At 47.8% G+C, this 20,440-nt stretch overlaps 1 protein-coding gene across 1 annotated transcript in view; it reads left to right on the top strand.

Annotated features, from left to right (window-relative positions):
* The window catches only part of GTPBP1 (GTP binding protein 1), a 109,441-nt gene extending 89,282 nt beyond the window's left edge, over positions 1–20,159 (top strand). The window contains exon 12 of the mRNA XM_075321880.1: positions 13,109–20,159. Within this exon, the coding sequence (XP_075177995.1) occupies positions 13,109–13,198 (90 nt within the window). The 3' untranslated portion in view covers positions 13,199–20,159. The remainder of the gene's footprint in view (positions 1–13,108) is intronic.
* Positions 20,160–20,440: the final 281 nt, after the last annotated feature.

Below are 20,440 nucleotides of genomic sequence, written 5' to 3'. Positions count from 1 at the left end.
CTCTCGGCCTCCCCTAGCCGCATCCTCGGTCGGTGGCAGGCTCTCCCGCTTTGGCGACGCCTGGTGGCCACATGTTCAAGACCGATGAGTGAGAGACATTCTGTCTCACGGTTACAGGATAGAATTCAGATCTCGTCCTGCGGCTCGTTTCTTCAGAACCTCTCCGCCCCCCGCTCAGGCCGACGCACTTTTTCAGGCAGTGGACGCTCTGAAGACAGAAGGAGTTGTGATCCCCGTTCCCCTTCAGGAACGTGGTCGCGGCTTTTACTCCAACTTGTTCGTGGTGCCAAAAAAGGACGGATCATTCCGTCCCGTTCTGGACCTCAAGCTACTCAACAGACGTGAGAACCAGACGGTTTCGGATGGAATCTCTCCGCTCGGTCATCGCCTCGATGTCACAAGGAGACTTCCTAGCATCGATCGACATCAAGGATGCTTATCTCCACGTGCCGATCGCACCCGAACATCAACGTTTCTTGCGTTTCTCCATCGGGGACGAACACCTTCAGTTCGTGGCATTGCCTTTCGGCCTGGCGACAGCCCCACGTGTTTTCACCAAAGTCATGGCATCCGTCGTGGCGGTCCTGCACTCTCAGGGCCACTCGGTGATCCCCCTACTTAGACGATCTCCTAGTCAGGGCCCCTTCTCGGGTGGCGTGTCAACAAAGCCTTACCGTCGCTCTGGCGACTCTCCAGCAGTTCGGGTGGATCATCAACTTCCCGAAATCCAAGTTGACACCGACCCAATCACTGACTTACCTCGGGATGGAGTTTCATACACAGCCAGCGGTAGTCAAGCTACCGCGGGACAAACGGCTTTCTCTGCAGGCAGGGGTGCAATCACTTCTTCGGAGTCAGTCACACCCCTTAAGGCGCCTCATGCACTTCCTGGGGAAGATGGTGGCAGCTATGGTGGCAGTGCCGTTCGCGCAATTCCATCTATGGCCACTCCAATGGGACATTCTCCGCAAATGGGACAGGAGGTCGGCTTCCCTCGACAGGAACGTCTCTCTTTCCCTTGCAACCAAGACGTCACTTCAGTGGTGGCTCCTTCCCAATTCTCTATCGCAGGGAAAATCCTTCCTACCCCCAACCTGGGCTGTGGTCACTACGGACGCGAGCCTGTCAGGGTGGGGAGCGGTTTTTCTCCACCACAGGGCTCAGGGAACCTGGACTCCGATAGTCATCCCTTCAGATCAATATTCTGGAGATAAGGGCAGTGTATCTAGCCCTATTGGCTTTCTATCGGTGGCTGGAGGGCAGGCAGATCCGTATCCAGTCGGACAACGCCACTGCCGTCGCATACATCAACCACCAAGGCGGCACTCGCAGTCGTCAAGCCTTCCAGGAAGTCCGGCGGATTCTGCAGTGGGTGGAAGCCACAGCCTCCACCATCTCCGCAGTTCACATCCCGGGCGTAGAAAACTGGGAAGCAGATTTTCTCAGTCGTCAGGGCATGGATGCGCGGGAATGGTCTCTGCACCCAGAAGTGTTTCGAGAGATCTGTCGCCGCTGGGGAACGCCGGACGTCGATCTCATGGCGTCACGGCACAACAACAAAGTCCCGGCATTCATGGCACGGTCTCAGGATCACAGAGCTCTGGCGGCGGACGCGTTAGTTCAGGATTGGTCGCAGTTTCGACTGCCTTATGTGTTTCCTCCTCTGGCGATGCTGCCCAGAGTGTTACGCAAGATCAGGTCCGACTGCAGTCGCGCCATTCTCATCGCTCCAGACTGGCCGAGGCGGTCGTGGTACATGGATCTGTGGCATCTCACGGTGGGTCAACCGTGGGCGCTTCCAGACCGCCCAGACTTGCTTTCACAAGGCCCGTTTTTCCATCTGAATTCTGTGGCCCTCAACCTGACTGTGTGGCCATTGAGTCCTGGCTCCTAGCGTCTTCAGGGTTATCTCAGGATGTCATTGCCACCATGAGACAGGCCAGGAAGCCAACGTCCATCAAGATCTATTACAGGTCTTGGCAAATCTTCTTATCCTGGTGCTCTGATAACGGTTTTCCTCCATGGTCGTTTGCCTTACCCACTTTTCTTTCATTCCTTCAATCCGGAATGGACAAGGGTTTGTCACTCTGCTCTCTTAAGGGTCAAGTATCGGCGCTCTCCGTATTTTTTCAAAAGCGCCTAGCCAGGCTTCCGCAGGTCCGCACGTTCCTGCAGGGAGTTTGCCACATAGTCCCACCTTACAAGCGTCCGCTGGAACCCTGGGATCTTAACAGGGTGCTAACGGCTCTTCAGAAACCACCTTTCGAGCCGCTGCGGGATGTCTCTCTATCACGTCTTTCACAGAAGGTGGCCTTTCTAGTGGCAGTCACATTGCTCCGGAGAGTGTCTGAGCTTGCAGCGCTGTCATGCAAAGCCCCCTTCCTGGTGTTTCACCAGGATAAGGTGGTTCTGCGTCCGGTCCCGGAATTTCTCCCTAAGGTGGTATCCCCTTTTCATCTCAATCAGGATATCTCCTTGCCTTCATTTTGCCCTAATCCAATTCACCAATGTGAAAAGGATTTGCACTCTTTGGATCTGGTGAGAGCACTCCGGCTCTACGTGTCTCGCACGGCGCCCCTGCGTCGTTCAGATGCGCTCTTTGTCCTTGTCGCTGGCCAGCGTAAGGGTTCGCAGGCTTCCAAGTCAACCTTGGCTCGGTGGATCAAGGAACCGATTCTCGAAGCCTACCGTTCTTCTGGGCTTCCGCTTCCTTCAGGGCTGAAAGCCCATTCTACCAGAGCCGTGGGTGCGTCCTGGGCATTGCGGCACCGGGCTACGGCTCAGCAGGTGTGTCAGGCAGCGACGTGGTCTAGTCTGCACACTTTCACGAAACACTATCAAGTGCATACCTATGCTTCGGCAGACGCCAGTCTAGGTAGGCGAGTCCTTCAGGCGGCGGTTGCCCACCTGTAAGAGGGGGCCGTTTTTTCGGCTCTTGTTTATTGAGGTATTCTTTTACCCACCCAGGGACTGCTCTTGGACGTCCCAATTGTCTGGGTCTCCCAATGGAGCGACAAAGAAGGGAATTTTGTTTACTTACTGTAAATTCCTTTTCTTCTAGCTCCTATTGGGAGACCCAGCACCCGCCCCTGTTCCCTTCGGGCTGGTTGTTTTGTGTACACATGTTGTTCATGTTGAATTGTTCTTTTGGTTCATGGTTTTCAGTTCTCCGAAGATCCTTCGGATTGAATTTACCCTAGACCAATTGATAAGTTTTCTCCTTCCTGCTTTTGCACCAAAACTGAGGAGCCCGTGATCCACGGGAGGGTGTATAGGCAGAGGGGAGGGGTTACACTTTTTAAAGTGTAATACTTTGTGTGGCCTCCGGAGGCAGAAGCTATACACCCAATTGTCTGGGTCTCCCAATAGGAGCTAGAAGAAAAGGAATTTACGGTAAGTAAACAAAATTCCCTTCTTTAAGTCCAAATTCCTGCCATAAATTAAGACGTTTTCCATCAAACAAAGCTAATTTCAAAGGGTTTTCACAGGCTTAAGACAGGTACACTGTGCAATGTGCACAATCTCATGATTCCCTTGTTTGTCGGAGTGCCCTCATGCATGTATGAGCTTTCCTTACTTTCAGTGTCACGTGCAGGCTAGATTGTTGTTCACTTCTTTGAATGGCGCATTGAAGAGAAGAGGATCAACAGCTAGTGTGTGGTTTTGTTTTGTTTTTTTTTTTAAATATCTGGATGAGCCCAAATTATCAATAGGGAAACGAGGGTCACATGACTTATGCCATAAGTATTTTCGTTACCTGGACAGTTTTATCCGAATAATAAAGGTCATCGGGTCATCTAACAGGTGAATAGTACCTCATGGAGGAGAAGTGCTCCTCTGCAATGCTTCTAATTGCCTATCTGTTATAATAAAAAAACAAATGATTCCAACATTAGTTGTATTGATTTCTCTCGTGTGTTGACCCAGGACTATTGTGTGACCCTGCTGCTTACAGAATCCTTACACCACTGACAGAGTTCTGTTTTATATTCAGTTTTTCATGGGGCTGATCATGGGCTACACTAGGCCTTGTGCATAGTCAACTGCCCTGAAACAAAAGCACAGATTACATGTATAATAATTTGTATAGTCACATAAAGTTAAAATTAAAACCTGGAATACTTATTCTAAAGAGTAAATTCTAAAGAGTAAATTAGGCCCTTAGACCATTAGATGTGTTTAAAAGAAATGTTTGTGCAGAGATGGTTATAATGCTTCCTAGTTCAGTGCCCGACCACGTAGAGGGGCTGTAGCTGCCGGGGCCCCCGACCACGTAGAGGGGCTGTAGCTGCCGGGGCCCCCGACCACGTAGAGGGGCTGTAGCTGCCGGTCAACACAAGTTGTTTCTATTGATGGGCGGCACGGTGGCTCAGTGGTTAGCACTGCAGCCTTGCAGCGCTGGGGTCCTAGGTTCAAATCCCACCAAGGACACAATCTGCACGGAGTTTGTATGTTCTCCCCGTGTTTGCGTTGGTTTCCTCCGGGTTCTCCGGTTTCCTCCCACACTCGAAAGACATACATACAGATAGGGACTCTAGATTGTGAGCCCCAATGGGGACAGTGTTGCCAATGTATGTAAAGCGCTGTGGAATTAATAGCGCTATATAAATGAATAAAATTATTATTATTATTTAATTATAATTATCCCACTGAGATTAGCAGTGGAAAGGAACATAAGTGAATATACTGCCCTGATACCACTGGAAGGGGCTCTTCCAGCTGCTAGTTTAGATGATGTTGCAACCCCCTACCTATAAGTAGCCATTATATTTTATAAAGTAAAGGACCTTTTTAAGCTCCTCCTCTCAATAAATCACACCCAAAAAAGTACAATGAGCTGGACAATAATAGAAGTGAGATTGTGGATACAGTCCCCCCCCCCCCCCTCCCCACCCCCCCAATATATGGAGGTTGTTTAATCTGGTTTCTGGGAAATCCATTCCACTCTGCACGGATCAGACTTGTCAGGTATTAAGCAGATTTGTTCAAAGAAATAAATGTTTTGCTTTTAACTTGTATTGCTGCATTGAAAAACATTTTTTCTTTTTGGTGGCTTCATTAAAATTAGTAACATGGGCATAGAAAAATATCTGACACGTTTAGTGTTTGGCTGATTAATCAGCCAGACTCGAAACGTGTCAGATATTTTTCCTATTGCCTAAACGACTATATTACTGTAACCACAATAAAGAATTTTTTTGCTTTTAATTCGCTTTACTGGATTAGAAAACTACTGTCATAACTTGGAACAGTGATCTTCTTGTACTGCGCAGGTGTGATTTATTGAGATGAGCTCAGAGGTCCTCTGCTACAGCGAATGTTACTGAGATAAAAGGAAGTAGCAGAGAGGAGTAGGGTCATATATATTGCCATCCATACAGTATATTCACTCTTTCTTCGGCGCTCCATTGGGAGACCCAGACGATTGGGTGTATAGCACTGCCTCCGGAGGCCACACAAAGCATTACACTAAAAAGTGTAAGGCCCCTCCCCTTCTGGCTATACACCCCCCGTGGGATCACGGGCTGCTCAGTTTTCAAGCTTTGTGCGAAGGAGGTCAGACATCCACGCATAGCTCCACTGTTTAGTCAGCAGTAGCTGCTGACTATATCGGATGGAAGAAAAGAGGGCCCATACTAGGGCCCCCAGCATGCTCCCTTCTCACCCCATTCCTATTGGCGGTGTTTGTTAAGGTTGAGGTACCCATTGTGGGTACGGAGGCTGGAGCCCACATGCTGCTTTCCTTCCCCATCCCCCTGAGGGGCTCTGAGGAAGTGGGATCTTACCGGCCCCCAAGCCCTGAGGCCGGGCTCCATCCACAGACCCGTAGAACCTGCTGGATACGGAGCTGGGTACCGTTCAGGGACAAGGCCCTGCAACATTCAGGTACTCTGTGTCCCCGTATGGACAGGCCGCGCACACTCCAGACTTGCTGGGTGTGCTAGTGCGCCGGGGACAGTAGCGCTGTGCACTGGGGTTACAGTCACTGCAGTTTCTCTGAGGGACTTTATGTGTTGGGGACTGCCGCGCCGGCCGCCCCTGGAGCGGCGGCGCGGCTGAGACTTGTGGTGCGCCGGGGACTTAGCGCCGACCGTGCTTTTACGACGGCGGCGCTTATAAATCTAGTCCCCGGCTTTTGCGGCCTAGCTCCGCTTCGTTCCCGCCCCCACCCTGTCAATCAGGGCAAGGGAGAGACGCTGTACGATAGTCAGCGCCGAGGGCTGGAGTCTTATTTACATACTCCAGCCCTCTCACTGAGCACAGTGGGGCGCAGGTTTCCCGCACTTTGTCTGCACACGCCCAGGGCCTGCCCCTCTCCACAGGACGCCGGCAGCCATTCCTACATGCAGTCTGGCTGGAGAACGGACACAGGCTCTGGGAGACCCAGACAAGGGATTTCTGGCGACCACACACCCGCGTTAAGCGGGCGGTAAGCAGCACATTAGTGCTGGCCCCACTAGTGCCACAGTGTTATATTGGTGTATTTTTTTTCTCTATACCATATATATATATATATATTGCACTGTAAGGTCGCTTCTTGACTGTATACCCTATATTGCTCTGAGGAGACGACAACATGTCATCCGCAAAACGCAAGGGTGCCAAGACACAGGCTGTATACGCTACTTGTGCCGCTTGTGGGGCTGATCTACCGGCAGGTTCCAATGACCCCCATTGTGTGCAATGTTCGGTCCCTGTGCCACTTCGTCAGCCGGAGTCTATGGTGGTAGTGGCCCAGGCAGAGTCACCGGTGAACCCTGTCCCGGTGACGGGGACAGAGTTTGCAGTTTTTGCTGACAAGATGTCTGTCACTATGACAAAAATCCTAGAGACCTTGCAGGCCAGGCCAGTTACTCAGACCATGGACACTGCTGCGTCAATGTTCCCCGGTCCCCCTCAGTTGGAGTTAATCCGTGCTTCAAGGGGGTCCCAGGCATCTCAGGCTGAAGGCTCTGACTCAGATGACAGTCCCAGGCAGCCTAAGCGAGCTCGCTGGGAGAGACCCTCCACGTCATCACGCGGATCAGGGTCTCAGCGAGAAGAGTCTCTGCATGATGAGACAGAGGAGGGTGATCAGGAGTCTAATCCTGAGACCGCTCTCAATCTGGATACTCCTGATGGTGACGCCATGGTAAATGACCTTATAGCGGCCATCAATAGACTGTTGGATATTTCTCCCCCAGCCCCTTCAGCAGAAGAGGCAGCTGCACAGCAGGAGAAGTTCCATTTCAGGTATCCCAAGCGTAAACTGAGTACTTTTCTGGACCACGCTGACTTCAGAGAAGCAGTCCAGAAACACCATGCTTATCCAGACAAGCGTTTCTCCAAACGTCTTAAGGATACACGTTATCCCTTTCCCCCTGACGTGGTCAAACGCTGGACCCAGTGTCCAAAGGTGGATCCCCCAATCTCCAGGCTTGCGGCTAGATCCATAGTTGCAGTGGAGGATGGGGCTTCACTTAAAGATGCCAATGACAGACAGATGGACCTTTGGTTGAAATCTGTCTATGAAGCTATCGGCGCGTCGTTTGCTCCAGCATTCGCGGCCGTGTGGGCACTCCAAGCTATTTCAGCTGGTCTGGCACAGGTGGACTCTATCATACGTCCAGCAGTGCCGCAAGTGGAGTCCTTAACTTCGCAAATGTCTGCGTTTGCGACCTATGCTATCAACGCTGTCCTGGACTCTACGAGCCGTACCTCAATGGCGTCTGCCAACTCGGTGGTTTTGCGCAGAGCCTTGTGGTTAAAAGAATGGAAAGTGGATTCTGCTTCCAAAAAATGTTTAACCAGCTTGCCACTATCTGTAGACAGACTGTTTGGTGAGCAATTGGCTGAAATCATTAAACAGTCCAAGGGTAAAGACTCCTCCTTACCCCAGCCCAGATCAAGCAAACCTCAACAAAGGAGGTGGCAGTCGAGGTTTCGGTCCTTTCGAGGCTCCGGCAAGGCCCAATTCTCCTCGTCCAAAGGGACTCAGAAGGAGCAAAGGGGCTCAGATTCCTGGCGGGCTCACTCACGCCCCAAGAAAGCAACCGGAGGAACCGCTTCCAAGGCGGCTGCCTCATGACTTTCGGCCTCCTCCCTCCGCATCCTCGGTCGGTGGCAGGCTCTCCCGCTTTTGCGACATTTGGCTGCCACAGGTCAAGGACCGGTGGGTAACAGACATTTTGTCTCACGGGTACAGGATAGAGTTCAGTTCTCGTCCTCCGCCTCGGTTCTTCAGAACTTCCCCACATCCCGACCGAGCAGATGCTCTTCTGCAGGCGGTGGGCTCACTAAGAGCAGAAGGAGTGGTGATCCCTGTTCCTCTTCAGGAACAAGGGCAAGGTTTTTACTCCAAGCTCTTCGTGGTTCCAAAAAAGGACGGCTCGTTCCGTCCTGTTCTGGACCTAAAGCTGCTCAACAAGCATGTGAACGCCAGGCGGATTGCCTCAATGTCTCAAGGAGATTTCCTTGCATCAATAGACATCAAAGATGCTTATCTCCACGTGCCGATTGCTACAGAGCACCAACGTTTTCTACGTTTTGTGATAAGAGACGAACATCTCCAGTTTGTAGCTCTGCCATTTGGTCTGGCGACAGCCCCACGGGTTTTCACCAAGGTCATGGCGGCAGTGGTAGCAGTCTTGCACTCCCAGGGACACTCTGTGATCCCTTACTTGGACGATCTACTTGTCAAAGCACCCTCTCAAGAGGCATGCCAACACAGCCTGAATGTTGCGCTGGAGACTCTCCAGACTTTCGGGTGGATCATCAACTTTTCAAAGTCAAATCTGTCACCGACTCAATCACTAACGTATCTTGGCATGGAGTTTCATACTCTCTCAGCGATAGTGAAGCTTCCGCTGGACAAGCAGCGGTCACTACAGACAGGGGTACAGTCTCTCCTTCATGGTCAGTCGCACTCCTTAAGGCGCCTCATGCACTTCCTAGGGAAGATGGTGGCAGCAATGGAGGCAGTCCCGTTTGCACAGTTTCATCTGCGCCCACTTCAATGGGACATTCTCCGCCAATGGGACGGGAAGTCAACTTCCCTGGACAGGAAAGTCTCCCTTTCCCAGACGGCCAAGGACTCTCTGCAATGGTGGCTTCTTCCCACCTCATTATCACAGGGAAGATCATTCCTACCCCCATCCTGGGCAGTGGTCACGACAGACGCGAGTCTGTCAGGGTGGGGAGCAGTTTTTCTCCACCACAGGGCTCAAGGGACGTGGACTCAGCAGGAGTCCACCCTTCAGATCAATGTTCTGGAAATCAGGGCAGTGTATCTTGCCTTACTAGCCTTCCAGCAGTGGCTGGAAGGAAAGCAGATCCGAATTCAGTCGGACAACTCCACAGCGGTGGCATACATCAACCACCAAGGAGGGACACGCAGTCGGCAAGCCTTCCAGGAAGTCCGGCGGATTCTGTTGTGGGTGGAGGACAGAGCATCCACCATATCAGCGGTTCACATCCCGGGCGTAGAAAATTGGGAAGCAGACTTCCTCAGTCGCCAGGGTATGGACGCAGGGGAATGGTCCCTTCACCCGGACGTGTTTCAGGAAATCTGTCGCCGCTGGGGGGTGCCGGACGTCGACCTAATGGCGTCGCGGCACAACAACAAGGTCCCGACGTTCATGGCGCGGTCTCGCGATCAAAGAGCTCTGGCGGCAGACGCCTTAGTGCAAGATTGGTCGCAGTTCCGGCTCCCTTATGTGTTCCCACCTCTGGCACTCTTGCCCAGAGTGCTACGCAAGATCAGATCCGATTGCAGCCGCGTCATACTCGTCGCCCCAGACTGGCCGAGGAGGTCGTGGTACCCGGATCTGTGGCATCTCACGGTCGGCCAACCGTGGACACTACCAGACCGACCAGACTTACTGTCCCAAGGGCCGTTTTTCCATCGGAATTCTGCGGCCCTGAACCTGACTGTGTGGCCATTGAGTCCTGGATCCTAGCGTCTTCAGGATTATCCCAAGGAGTCGTTGCCACCATGAGACAGGCTAGGAAGTCCACTTCTGCTAAGATCTACCACAGAACGTGGAGGATTTTCTTATCCTGGTGCTCTGCACAAAGAGTATCCCCCTGGCCATTCGCGTTACCTACTTTTCTTTCCTTCCTGCAATCTGGGTTGGAAAAGGGCTTGTCGCTCGGCTCCCTTAAAGGGCAAGTCTCGGCACTATCCGTGTTTTTTCAGAAGCGTCTAGCACGACTTTCTCAGGTGCGCACGTTCCTGCAGGGGGTTTGTCATATCGTCCCTCCGTACAGGCGGCCGTTAGATCCATGGGATCTAAACAGGGTACTAGTTGCTCTCCAGAAGCCGCCCTTCGAGCCTCTGAGGGATGTTTCACTTTCTCGTCTCTCACAGAAAGTGGCCTTTCTAGTGGCGGTCACGTCTCTTCGGAGAGTGTCTGAGCTAGCAGCGCTGTCATCCAAGGCTCCCTTCCTGGTGTTCCACCAGGACAAGGTAGTGCTGCGCCCCATTCAGGAGTTTCTCCCTAAGGTGGTATCCTCTTTTCATCTTAATCAGGATATCTCCTTGCCTTCCTTTTGTCCTCATCCAGTTCTTCGGTATGAAAAAGATTTACATTTGTTAGATCTGGTGAGAGCACTCAGAATCTACATTTCCCGCACGGCGCCCCTGCGCCGCTCGGATGCACTCTTTGTCCTTGTCGCTGGTAAGCGCAAAGGGTCGCAGGCTTCCAAAGCCACCCTGGCTCGATGGATCAAAGAACCAATTCTTGAAGCCTACCGTTCTGCTGGGCTTCCGGTTCCATCAGGGCTGAAGGCCCACTCTACCAGAGCCGTGGGTGCGTCCTGGGCATTACGACACCAGGCTACGGCTCAACAGGTGTGCCAGGCAGCTACCTGGTCGAGTCTGCACACTTTCACCAAACATTATCAGGTGCATACCTATGCTTCGGCGGACGCCAGCCTAGGTAGAAGAGTCCTGCAGGCGGCAGTTACCTCCCCGTAGGGGAAGGCTGTCTTTGCAGCTCTAACATGAGGTATTTCTTTACCCACCCAGGGACTGCTTTTGGACGTCCCAATCGTCTGGGTCTCCCAATGGAGCGCCGAAGAAGGAGGGAATTTTGTTACTTACCGTAAATTCCTTTTCTTCTAGCTCCTATTGGGAGACCCAGCACCCGCCCTGTTGTCCTTCGGGATTGTTGGTTTTTTTCGGGTACACATGTTGTTCATGTTGAACGGTTTTCAGTTCTCCGATGTTACTTCGGAGTGAATTTGTTTAAACCAGTTATTGGCTTTCCTCCTTCTTGCTTTAGCACTAAAACTGAGCAGCCCGTGATCCCACGGGGGGTGTATAGCCAGAAGGGGAGGGGCCTTACACTTTTTAGTGTAATGCTTTGTGTGGCCTCCGGAGGCAGTGCTATACACCCAATCGTCTGGGTCTCCCAATAGGAGCTAGAAGAAAAGGAATTTACGGTAAGTAACAAAATTCCCTTCTTCACTCTTCTCTAACTTCTGTGGAATCACTAGAAAAAATGGCATTGCGAGATCATCAGCTACATGCCTCATACCAGGCTTCATGAAGGGCAGTGTCTGGACACCGGATGCATGAGGGGGGGCAGTGTCTGGACACCGGATGCATGAGGGGGGGCAGTGTCTGGACACCGGATGCATGAGGGGGGGCAGTGTCTGGACACCGGATGCATGAGGGGGGGCAGTGTCTGGACACCGGATGCATGAGGGGGGGCAGTGTCTGGACACCGGATGCATGAGGGGGGGCAGTGTCTGGACACCGGATGCATGAGGGGGGGCAGTGTCTGGACACCGGATGCATGAGGGGGGGCAGTGTCTGGACACCGGATGCATGAGGGGGGGCAGTGTCTGGACACCGGATGCATGAGGGGGGGCAGTGTCTGGACACCGGATGCATGAGGGGGGGCAGTGTCTGGACACCGGATGCATGAGGGGGGGCAGTGTCTGGACACCGGATGCATGAGGGGCAGTGTCTGGACACCGGATGCATGAGGGGCAGTGTCTGGACACCGGATGCATGAGGGGCAGTGTCTGGACACCGGATGCATGAGGGGCAGTGTCTGGACACCGGATGCATGAGGGGCAGTGTCTGGACACCGGATGCATGAGGGGCAGTGTCTGGACACCGGATGCATGAGGGGCAGTGTCTGGACACCGGATGCATGAGGGGCAGTGTCTGGACACCGGATGCATGAGGGGCAGTGTCTGGACACCGGATGCATGAGGGGCAGTGTCTGGACACCGGATGCATGAGGGGCAGTGTCTGGACACACCGGATCCATCAGGGGCAGTGTCTGGACACACCGGATCCATCAGCTGTACCATTCTAAATTTACCTCTGTACATCAACTTTTTTGTTTTTTTAAACCGCTTGTTGGAAGTGCTTTATTTTTCACTGGTTAAACGGCACTTTTGTTCATGGGATGACCACTTTAAGACATATTTATATTGGAGAACAGAAGAAAAACAACTTCCAGGCATCTTTAAAGAGAACTTGTCACCTACTCACCTGCGGGGTGATCCGATACGTTCCAGTCTTTTGGGCGTCGCTGGTCTCAGGGCCGGCGTCTCCTCTGTACTTGCGATTGATGTCCTCCTTGCTTCGTGCGGATGACGCATTCTATGTCATCTGCTCAGTGCCCTACCTTGCGCACCTGTGCACGCGCACTTCTCTCTGCCCTGCTGAAGGTAGAGCAAAGTATTGTAGTGCGCATATACAGGCATTCTCTGACCGGTCCTCATGCCTATGCATTACAGTACTTCTCTCGCCATGCTGAGGGCAGAACAAAGCGCACAGGAGTGCAATGGAGGGTACTGTGTGGCTGATGTAGGATGCATCATCCACACGAAGCTGGAAGGAGGACGGTGATCACAAAGATAGAGGAAGTGCCGGATCAAGACCAGCGACTCCTATTGGATCGGACAGCCCCACAGGTGAGTTTGTGATAGGTTCCCTTTAAAAAGCACCTAAGATGGCTTTTCAATCTGTGTATGATCCCGGTTTCTCTAATGCTTTTACTACTATGTACATAGGATTAGTGATGGGATCCACAGACGCAATCTCATGTCTGGTGAACTGCTGTTCTTCATTCAGCATGAACTTACATTACAACATTTGTTTTTTCAGCCAAAGACCGGAGGAGGAGGACGACGTCGTGGTGGACAGAGGCATAAAGTAAAGTCTCAGGGGACAGGTGCCCCAGCGGGGGGTTGTTAAACATGACTGCTCAACTCCTGTGTCCGTTCCAACACCTCGAACGTGCCCCAAATCACTGTTTAATGGAAAGAAGCAGACACTCCCAGCTCTCTTGCCGTTCCATATACATCGGTCCAGTGACGCCCTGTGAATTACTATTTATCAGCGGCTCGCACATTAGCCATTGACAATAGTTTTATCAGCTTTGTGTCCTGACGTGCTATTGACTGGCTTCAGGACGATGTAAAGAGCACATGAACTTCATGCTCAGCCGGATTGTAGCTGTAACTCTTATCAATTCAATGGGATTTTTAAAGAGTGGTCTTAACGTGTTTTTTGTTTTTTATGTTCTTCTCTTGAGAAGCCAATTAATTTCCCTGTGTAAAATGGGAGGGAGAAGCCTAATGTGAGCGCGTAATGAACCCTCCCCACTCAAACGCCCGGTTCAAAGTTTCTGTTTCCGAACATTTCCAAGCAAGAGACTTTCAATACAGTATTTAAGATAAATCTATGGCTTTTAATTTAATTATACAACCTCTTTTTACTTTTGCAGCCACGTTTAGTTTTAATTGTTGTTGGACCGTGCGTTGCGCTGTTGTTTTAGCTTCAAAAATCAGACAGCAGAGATTGCTTTTGGACCTCCATTTTTTCACTTGTGGCATGTCGTACCATGTCGCCTTGTGTAACTCTGTTATTTTTCAGACTAAACTATAAAACCAAATAGATTTTAAGGCTCAGTCAGGTAAGCTGTATTTATCCTTCTTTTTTTTTTTTTTTTTATTTGTGTTATTGCAAAGGTGAGGGTTGAACGCCTGCAGTGTTTAAAGGGGCTGTCTAGGCATACTCACCTGTCCAATTTGATATCTGTCATGGAGAGGCATTGGTGCACACTGGCCAGTATGGTGGTCGGAATACCCACAGCAATTGCCATGTATTTGTCCTGCCCTAAATAATGGGACCCATGATACTTGCTGGGCGTTGTGTTCCGGACACAACAGTCCTCTCCACACCCAATGGAATTGGATTGGTGACTTAGGGAAACTAAACCTTCGCTACCAATTTTCCTCACATCTAGGGGTCTAAACAGATCAATTTGCTGATCACGAGACCCTTCTAAAATGGGGATTATGCATCGCTCATTCATTTCAGCCCATTTTATTATAATACTTTTTAAACCCTTTTTGAGGCATTAATTTACTGGTTGGGTATTGAAAAGCTATCTTGTAGGAAAGTAGTCCTGCGGCAAAATATAGAGGATCGGTCTGCCGACTCAACTTTGGGAACCACTTTACAGTTTTGGTAGTGACCTTCTGCAATGGCCGCTCCTCTGAAATGAATGGAGCTGTAATACAAGCTGTGGACAGGTGTGGTGCTGTTCCTGGAAGAAACAATGATTTCCGAATACTAGTGATGAGTGAACTGCTCGGTGCTCCGCAAGTGTAATGAGCATTTTGATGCTTGAACTCATTTACAGAGTATAATGGAAGACAATGGGTAACTGGAGTATTTTTCCGAAAGATTATTGGGAAAAATTCTATAGTCCCCTATAAACTTTAATTCTACTCGGCAAGCATAGTGAGCATTTGAGGCTTGGTACTCGTTTATACAGTATAATGGAAGTCAATAGGGAACTGGAGCATTTTTCTGGGAAATCTAGTGGAGAAATGCTTGAGTGCCCCATTGATTTCCATTATACTCCTGTAGATGAGTATCAAGCATCAAAATGCTCCTTATTTTTGACGAGCACCAAGCAGTTCGCTCATCACCGCCTAATACTTTACAGCCTTTTCTACGTCTTTCCCGCTTATTATATAACGTGACATTTGATGAACTAGAGTCCACCTTTGAAATCCGTATCTGTTTCTATTTGTTTTTCTTTTTATTGTCAAATTTTTATAAATTGAAAAGGAAGTCTCCTTTTTGTTTTTTCTTTAATGCTCATCCACAGAGTGCTGCTGCTCTCGTATTTTCTCCAGTCTCCCTCCACGACAGTACCGTAGGAAACTGGTGCTGTCGTGGAGGGTTCCTAGAAACCAAATTAACCAGTACGACTAATTCTAGTTTTTCCAGTCATCCTCCATAACATGACCAGTTGCCTATGGTGCTGTCGTGGAGGGTTCCTAGAAACCGAATTACCGGTAAGACAAATTCTATTTTTCATTAAAAGGGGCTGTATTAGTTTAGAAAAGCATTTTGTGTTTTTACTGTTCCTATCACAAATGGCGCCATTGGTTTTTCCTCAATGGACTTTGTCTGGTGTTCTCTGGGTTAAAAAAAAAATTTCTTTTCTTTTTTTTTTTCCCTCCCTTACGCTTCTTCAGGTGGTAATGACTTTAAAACTCATAAGTTGTTTTTTTTTTTTTTTTTTATCCCCACTATCCGGTTTATCCAATACACACACTTTTGTCCCCAAGTAAAAGGGTTTGTTTTTTTTTTTTGTGTGTGTGTGTGTTTGAGCCACTCATCTCTAAACAGGGAGAACCATATAATAATTTTGTATATAGCTACGTTTGCACTAGAGTTCTTTCCCTGTGGGTTGATCCCAAGATTTATAATTCACTGATTAAAAGAGAAAAACAAAAACCAACCTGACTGAAAATTTCCAATTCATGGTACATCTGAGCGTCTAGCTTGCAGTTGGCATGAATGCGGCTATCTAGAAATACCAGACAAATACCAGATACATTGCAGCATTTGCGTCTAAGGCTGGGGCCACACGGGGACTACTGCGATCCACTTGCATGACACTCTGCCCGTGCTGGCAGTACAGCAGAGCCGAGTGTCATGTGTGTGTCCTTGCAACTGAGGTCCGTTCGTGCGAGCAGACCTCAGCTGCGGGGGGCGGGCTGGCTCTGAGGAGGGGCGGGAGGGATTTCTCTCCCTCTCTCCTGCGTAGCCGGCTATTGCCATTCTCGCACTGCACTGGCAGTACACCGGTGTACCGCGAGTGCAGTGCGATTTTTCTATCTCCCCATTCACTTGAATGGGTGCGAGAGAAAGAGTCTCTCATTACAATCTCAGCATGCTGCGATTGTTTTCTCGATCCGATTAGGGCTGAGAAAATAATCGCTCATGTGCGCTGACACACAGGCTAGAATTGGTCCGAGGGGAATGCGATGTTTTATCGCACTCCACTCGCACTGTTTTTTTCTCGCCGTGTGGCTTAGGCCTAAAAGAAAGTGTTTGTTTGTTTTTTTTGTTTTTTTTTGCTTTTTTTTGTGTTAAATTTTGATCCTGAACAGCCACGTAAACATTTGTCACCCCTTTGATATTTTCTATAGTAATGTACCGTTTGCATCATTTTGACACATTGTTTTATCCTTCTAAGCCTTAAATCTGTCATCATGCGGTAAAAAGTCTTCAGTCTTTACTAGTCTAATATAATAAATGTCGTCAAAGCTTAAAATATGTTGCCACTTTATTTAAACCCCTTATGACACAAATTAATCAAAAAATGGCACTTAATCATTAAATCTGTTTCCATATACACTTGACTGGTCAGATGTTTTTCTTTTCCCCCTACCTGATTTAAAGGATTTGTAACTGTTTTTATTGACTTAAAGGGGTTGTCCTGACTTGGCACAAAGGTCTGCAGACTGCTGAATCTAGACAGTGTACAAAGCGTTGTAGTGATTGCCCGGTATTACCGGTTTGACCGTGGAGTCAAATGACCACCTCTATGTGATTGGATGAATTCCTGTAGTCACACTTCTACAAACTGTGTCTGCCTTTTCTCCATTCACTTCAATGGAGAATAGCCAAGCACATTCAAGTCGGCACGTGACCGCTTTTATGCAGAATACATAAATAGAATCACACGACTTCCATTGATACCAGGGAATAGTGTCAGGATTTACTGTGTTTAAGTTTTTAAGGCTATGTTCACACCATAATTCCTGAGCCTTAATTGCAAATTTTATCACACTTGATGAAAAACTTGTGCTATATTCAGTGGGGCTTTTTTTGTATTTTTGTTTTTTTTTTTTGTTTCTTTTTGTCCCTCCTGTCCCCAATGTGTCCAATGGAGTCCTTATCAGAACATTACAGACGATCACTGGATAGTGGTGGTGGTGAGTAATGGATGTAATAGTGTTGTGGCTTCTAGCTAGTAAAAGTGCCAACACATAATTCAAAGAAGTGGAGGGAAAAAAGGGGCCCACCAAACGTGAAGGAAAGAAGTGAATGGATCCAATAAGTGCAGATAGAATAAAAGGGTATTTAAGTCTATATTTTTATGATACTACACGTTTCGCCTGCATCAACCCTTCAGGTGTTGACCTGGAAAAGCTGGTTGCAGTTGAAATGTGTAGTTTTTTTTTTTGTAGGGTTATTTTAATAAAGTTTATATTTTTATATAACTTTTATTCTATCTGCACTTCCTGGATTGGTTGCCTTCTCTCCTTCACATTGCCAGAGATAGAAATATATACAAATATTTTTTACCCTGTTGGAACTCTCCATGGAGGAATTTCCCACAGTATACCAGATTGGCAGTACGCACCAAATTCCATTAAGGTGCATTTGGAGTTGTGCTCAAAACAAAACGTTGCAAATGTAGAACATTTTCTACAATTGGTTTTAACTATTTATTAACTCCCCTCTCCTTTTTCCATCAAGGAAAATTCATATATTTAACAAATGTGTGAGTGCACAGTGTGCAGAATTATTAGGCAAATTAGTGTTTTGATCACATGATACTTTTTATACATGTTGTTCTACTCCAAGCTGTATAGCCTTGAGAGCCAACTACAAATTAAGTAAATCAGGTGATGTGCATCTCTGTAATGAGGAGGGGTGCGGTGTAATGACATCAACACCCTATATAAAGTGTGTTTAATTATTAGGCGACTTCCTTTCCTTTGGCAAAATGGGTCAGAAGAGAGATTTGACAGGCTCTGAAAAGTCCAAATTTGTGAGATGTCTTGCAGAGGTTTGCAGCAGTCTTTAAATCGCCAAACTTTTGAAGCGTGATCACCAAACAATTAAGCGTTTTATGGCAAATAGCCAACAGGGTCGCAAGAAGCGTGTTGGGCAAATAAGGTGCAAAATAACTGCCCATGAATTGAGGAAAATCAAGCGTGAAGCTGCAAAGATGCCATTTGCCACCAGTTTGGCCATATTTCAGAGCTGCAATGTTACTGGAGCATCAAAAAGCACAAGGTGTGCCATATTCAGGGACATGGCCAAGGTAAGGAAGGCTGAAAAACAACCACCTTTGAACAAGAAACATAAGATAAAACGTCAAGACTGGGCAAAGAAATTCCTTAAGACTGATTTTTCAAAGGTTTTAAGGACTGATGAAATGAGTGACTCTTGATGGGCCAGAGGCTGGATCAGTAAAGGGCAGAGAGCTCCACTCCGACTCAGACGCCAGCAAGGTGGAGGTGGGGACTGGTATGGGCTGGTATCATCAAACATGAACTTGTGGGACCTTTTCGGATTGAAGATGGAGTGAAGCTCAGCTCCCAGACCTACTGCCAGTTTCTGGAAGACCACTTCTTCAAGCAGTGGTACAGGAAGAAGTTGGTATGGTTCAATAAAACCCATTATTTTCATGCAGGACAATGCTCCATAACATGCATCCAACTACTCCAGAGCGTGGCTGGCCAGTAAAGGTCTAAAAGATGAAAAAATAATGACATTGCCCCTTGTTTATCTGATCTGAACCCCATAGAGAACCTGTGATGCCTCATAAAATGTGAGATCTACAGGGAGGCAAAACAGTACACCTCTCGGAACAGTGTCTGGAGGCTGTGGTGGCTGCTGCACGCAATGTTGATCGTAAACAGATCAAGCAACTGACAGAATCTATGGCTGGTAGGCTGTTGAGTGTCATCATAAAGAAAGGTGGCTATATTGGTCTCTAATTTTTTGAGGTTTTGTTTTTGCATGTCAGATGTTTATTTCTAAATTTTGTGCAGTTATATTGGTTTACCTGGTGAAAATAAACAAGTGAGATGGGAATATATTTGGTTTTTATTAAGTTGCCTAATTATGCACAGTAATAGTTACCTGCACAAACACATATCCTCCTAAGATAGCCAAATCTAAAAAAAAAACCTCCAAGTTCCAAAAATATTAAGCTTTGATATTTGAGTCTTTTCAGTTGATTGAGAACATAGTTGTTGATCAATAATAAAAAAATCCTCTAAAATACAACTTTCCTAATAATTCTGCACACTGTGTATATTTTGATATAATCTGTATAGCTAAAGACAGGTGAATAGACTTGGGGGAGGGGAAAAGGGGTTTGGAAGCCACCTAATTTTTCAGGAATGAACAAAGAGCCCACTAATGAAGTTATTTCCAAAGTTTCATACATTTTTGACCAGCATGGAAAGTTATCTTTAAAAACAAATGTAAGGATTAGTTACTATTTAACACGGCCTAAAATGGTCCCTGAGAGCTATCCGTTCTGGTGGTCTAAGTGACTTTATACACATAGTTGAATATATTTCTTCAAAGGGAAACTGCACCAACATGAGCATACCTACTATGGAAGTATTAAGTATCTAAACAAATGGTTACTAAGACTGGATTCTAATACAAACTTATTGTAAAGCGCATGTCGTTGTTTGGGTTTTAATTTATTTTAGCCTTTTTTTTTTTTTTTGGGTCAACTGAAGTTAAATTGTACAATTCCTAGTGTCGTTGTGGTTTAGTTTTTCTTTTTTCCCCTCCCGTGAAAAATCTGGCCCGATTTTGTGTTCTTTTTTTACATTTTGACTATCGGGTATCAAATAATTGTCAGCAGGACCTCCCATTGTATTTCCAACTGAAATTTTGCAGTCTTATGTGCCATAATATGTAATGTAACAATTATGCAGCATTGAAACTGTGCCTGTGAAAACATCATACAAAGCTTTGCTGCACTTTGTTTTTTTATAATTATGGTAGCGGAAGGCTGGGGAATGTCATGCTTCTCTTTGACTGTTTAACAGCATGGAATATTGAGAAATAAATAAAAAAAATTTGTTCTCTACTTGTTTTTTTGTCTTTTTACATTCTAATTTGCTAATGAACACATTAAAATCCACATATCCAAATCCACTACATAGCACTCCCTAGCCGGGATGTTTGGAGTCTCAATTTTCTCTTCGTTATACACCTTGTGATTGCTTAGGAACTCCAAGATCACTGTTACAGAGCAGCTCTAAGGCCATGTGCGCACGTTGCGTTCTGTACCTTGCAGAAATGAACGCCTCCTCTGGCAGAATTTGTCATTGTCAAATTTGGTTTTGACCATATAAACGCATGAAATAC

The sequence above is a fragment of the Anomaloglossus baeobatrachus genome, chromosome 8 (assembly GCF_048569485.1).
Source record: "Anomaloglossus baeobatrachus isolate aAnoBae1 chromosome 8, aAnoBae1.hap1, whole genome shotgun sequence".
Classification (NCBI taxonomy): Eukaryota; Metazoa; Chordata; class Amphibia; order Anura; family Aromobatidae; genus Anomaloglossus; species Anomaloglossus baeobatrachus.
This window is presented reverse-complemented; position numbering and strand designations above follow the sequence as displayed.